General features: G+C 40.1%; 1 protein-coding gene across 1 annotated transcript in view; it reads right to left on the bottom strand.

Annotated features, from left to right (window-relative positions):
• LOC138010850 (HMG box-containing protein 1-like) overlaps window positions 1-2,808 on the bottom strand; it is a 9,550-nt gene extending 6,742 nt beyond the window's left edge. Inside the window, exons 1-3 of the mRNA XM_068857881.1 lie at window positions 2,537-2,808; window positions 1,693-1,928; window positions 850-904 (exon numbers count right to left, since the gene is read on the bottom strand). Of these exons, the coding sequence (XP_068713982.1) occupies window positions 850-904; window positions 1,693-1,928; window positions 2,537-2,719 (474 nt within the window). The 5' untranslated portion in view covers window positions 2,720-2,808. The remainder of the gene's footprint in view (window positions 1-849; window positions 905-1,692; window positions 1,929-2,536) is intronic.
• Between the last annotated feature and the right edge of the window lie 259 nt (window positions 2,809-3,067).

Genomic DNA, 3,067 nt, shown 5'->3' with positions numbered 1-3,067 from the left:
GGGTAAACGCAGCCGTTTATCCTTACTTAATTGAGGAGCAGCATTTGGGGGAAACTTTGTGAGGTCAATTACCTGTATTCCGAAACACGAGTGAGCAAGGAGCCGGACACTTTGTGACGCTTATTGAAAACCGCGTGCATCTCAGTAATCACTTGCATTCTGGACATATCTGGTTTCGTATCTTTCTTTCAAGCAAAAATCTTTCTGAGATTTAAGACGACATAAGACGACATGGCCTCGCTTTTAAAGGTGTTGGATTTGGCCGAGAGTGCCTCGAACTTAAGAGCCTACTTTGGACCAGAACAGTGATTTGTCTCTTGAGTGTAATATAACTAAGGGAATTGACTACTTTTTTTCACCTCCTATTTCCTTATGCTTGAACAAGTTGTTTCTTTCCAATATGGCGCCACAAGCTACAAGTGCCAAGTTCCTCTCTGCGTAAAGATGGTTTACTTAAGCCGGAAGGGGATAGCTCATTCGTAGCGAATACACGTCTTGGACAAATAGGTATCAATTAAACCCAAATATATGGAGCAAGGAGCAGGGGTGGCGCAGTGGTAAGAGCACTCCACTCCCATCAATGTGGCCCAGGTTCGATTCCCAGACTCGGCGTCATATGTGGCTTTAGTTTGTAGGTTCTCTTCTCTTCTCTGAGAGGTTTTTCTCCGGGTACTCCGGTTTCTCCTCTCCACAAAAAGCAATATTTGATTTGATTTGAGTTAATTTCATTAGTGTCCCCAACTAGTGCTCTTTTGCTAAATTCTTTTAACTAAACAGTTAAATACACTTAGTTTACTCAATTAGAACATTTCACTGTGGGTTGGGGTAAGACCTTGATGTACTATATACCTTGGCCATGCTGCTCAGGGTAAGCGCTGCCATCGACATATCAGTGAATTCTGACCTACCGAAATAAAAAAAATAAGACCTGGTTAAAAAGCAAAGTACATCGTATTACAAAAAAAAAATGATTGAATGGATGACGAGTAGGAACGCACAGAAAAAAAGCCACCTACAAAGATGGCTAATAGACGAAACAATTTGAAGCTGTTTTTTTTTTTTTCATGTTAATGCGAAATGGCATCCTCTTTGATCAATCAATCAATCATAAAGCAATGACTTAATCAATAACTTAAGGACGGTGCCTACTAATTAAAGATATTTTTGCCCCGGTGTGTGATTATGCAGGAAATGTAGATCTTAACAAGTGTTATTGAAATCCAAAAAGAAAATTGGGGGTAACCACGCATTTTTCAAAGATAATTCATGAATAATATTTGTAAAAGGCTTTAAAATACAAAGCAATGTATGGCGTTCTTTCTCAAATTGAAGCTTCAATATCTCTCAACAATGCATGGTTACACCCAATTTTCTTTTTGGATACCGAGAGTACTTACTAAGATCTACTTTCTCCGGATAGTTTTAAACCGAGCAAAAATATCCCTGTATTAGTACGCATCAGCGATAGGAAATCCGAGTATCTGGAGATGCGCAGAACGTATGCGCAATAACAATAATAGGCATCGTCCTTAAGGAACAATTAATGATCGGTTAATAACGACTCGAGCCAATCGATCAAATTGACATTCAATCTATTGGCCCACCACCAAAAAAAATATCACGTGATTTTTCTTCTCTTAGTTTTCACATTTTGCACCTTTTAGTTCAAGCTGTAAAATTCACAAAACTTACGAGTTTTCGTCGCTAGCCCTGCAGTACGTCACAACATCCGGATCATATGGAAACAAACAAACGTCACTCCTTTGCAGTGTCTGACATCTTAACCCATAACTCAGTTCAGTAACAGCCGGGTTGAGCGAGGCCCAACAGTCTTTGTCTTTTAAAAAGAACGGGTAGTCAGCGGTAATTTCGACTTGTAGTCTGCTCTGCTCCTTATTACAGGATTTGAAAGTCACAATGAACTCATCCTGAGAAGAAAGCATAACTCAAGTGAACATATAGATTTCTAAAGGAGAGTGATGTTGACGGCACGCACAACATTTACGCACGAATTTCTTTTCATAGCCTCGATGGAGGCACACAGTCTGCTAAATAAGTAAAGGAATGTTAAAAAAGTCCATTTAAGTCACCTATTGGGTAAGGATACTGTTTTTTGTTTCTATACACCACTCTAACAACTGAAACCCGGTTTGTTTATTTATTTATTTATTTATTTATTTATTTATTTAGTAAGCGAATGAGTGAGTGAGTGAGTGAGTCAGTGATTGAGTCAGTGAGTGAGTGAGTGAGTCAGTGAGTGCGAAAAGGGGAGTGAACGAGGGCTGAACTCGACCTTAAGTCGCCCATTGATTCAACAAATATCAACTGTTTGGAAACATCTATTTTATATGATGGACTGTAAAATGTTTTATCCAATCAGGCAGAAATTCCGCTCGGATGTCGGATATTTCTCTGATCTCCATAAAAGACTGGAGCGGCCATCTTCTTGTGACCACCTTGAGACCTCAACGTATTTAGAGTTGAAGATGAGGGGAAAACTTGAACTAAACTTCAAATAAGCAAAACAAATACGTACGCTGTTTTCATCAAAATTGAGATTAATCCGCTGGACATCATCCACTCGAAGTCCATCTTGAAACATGTCGTCCGAGACTTCCTCAGTTTCAGTGTCGTCCACTGTCCTCCAATTTCTTCCGTCTTCATCCGGGAATTTGACCCTCGTCCCGGAAATAAAGCAGCGCCACTTGCTCGATGGCATGGTTTGGCACAACGATGTCTTGGTGGGAGAGTGGACACAGATACTTTGTGACACATTTCGCGACTGGGCAGTCTGGTAATCCTTCAAAAAAGGTGAATTCTTCAACTAAAGTTGGATGAATGGGTGGAGCACTGGACGTTCGTGCAGCAGGTCGTGGATTACAACCCACACATCATGAAAATCCAGAAACTTAAACAACTTAAATACCCAAAGAGAAAGTGTTGAAATGACATGACGAAAGGGCTCGAATTTCGAGCTTTCTGGAATGAGAACGCCAACCGTTGGCAAAATTTCGCTTAGAAATGCCAAGAGAAGTTCTACTCGATTTTTCTGTTTTACGTTTTACCA

This window comes from Montipora foliosa, chromosome 7 (genome assembly GCF_036669935.1).
Source record: "Montipora foliosa isolate CH-2021 chromosome 7, ASM3666993v2, whole genome shotgun sequence".
In the NCBI taxonomy this organism is placed as follows: domain Eukaryota; kingdom Metazoa; phylum Cnidaria; class Anthozoa; order Scleractinia; family Acroporidae; genus Montipora; species Montipora foliosa.
This window is presented reverse-complemented; position numbering and strand designations above follow the sequence as displayed.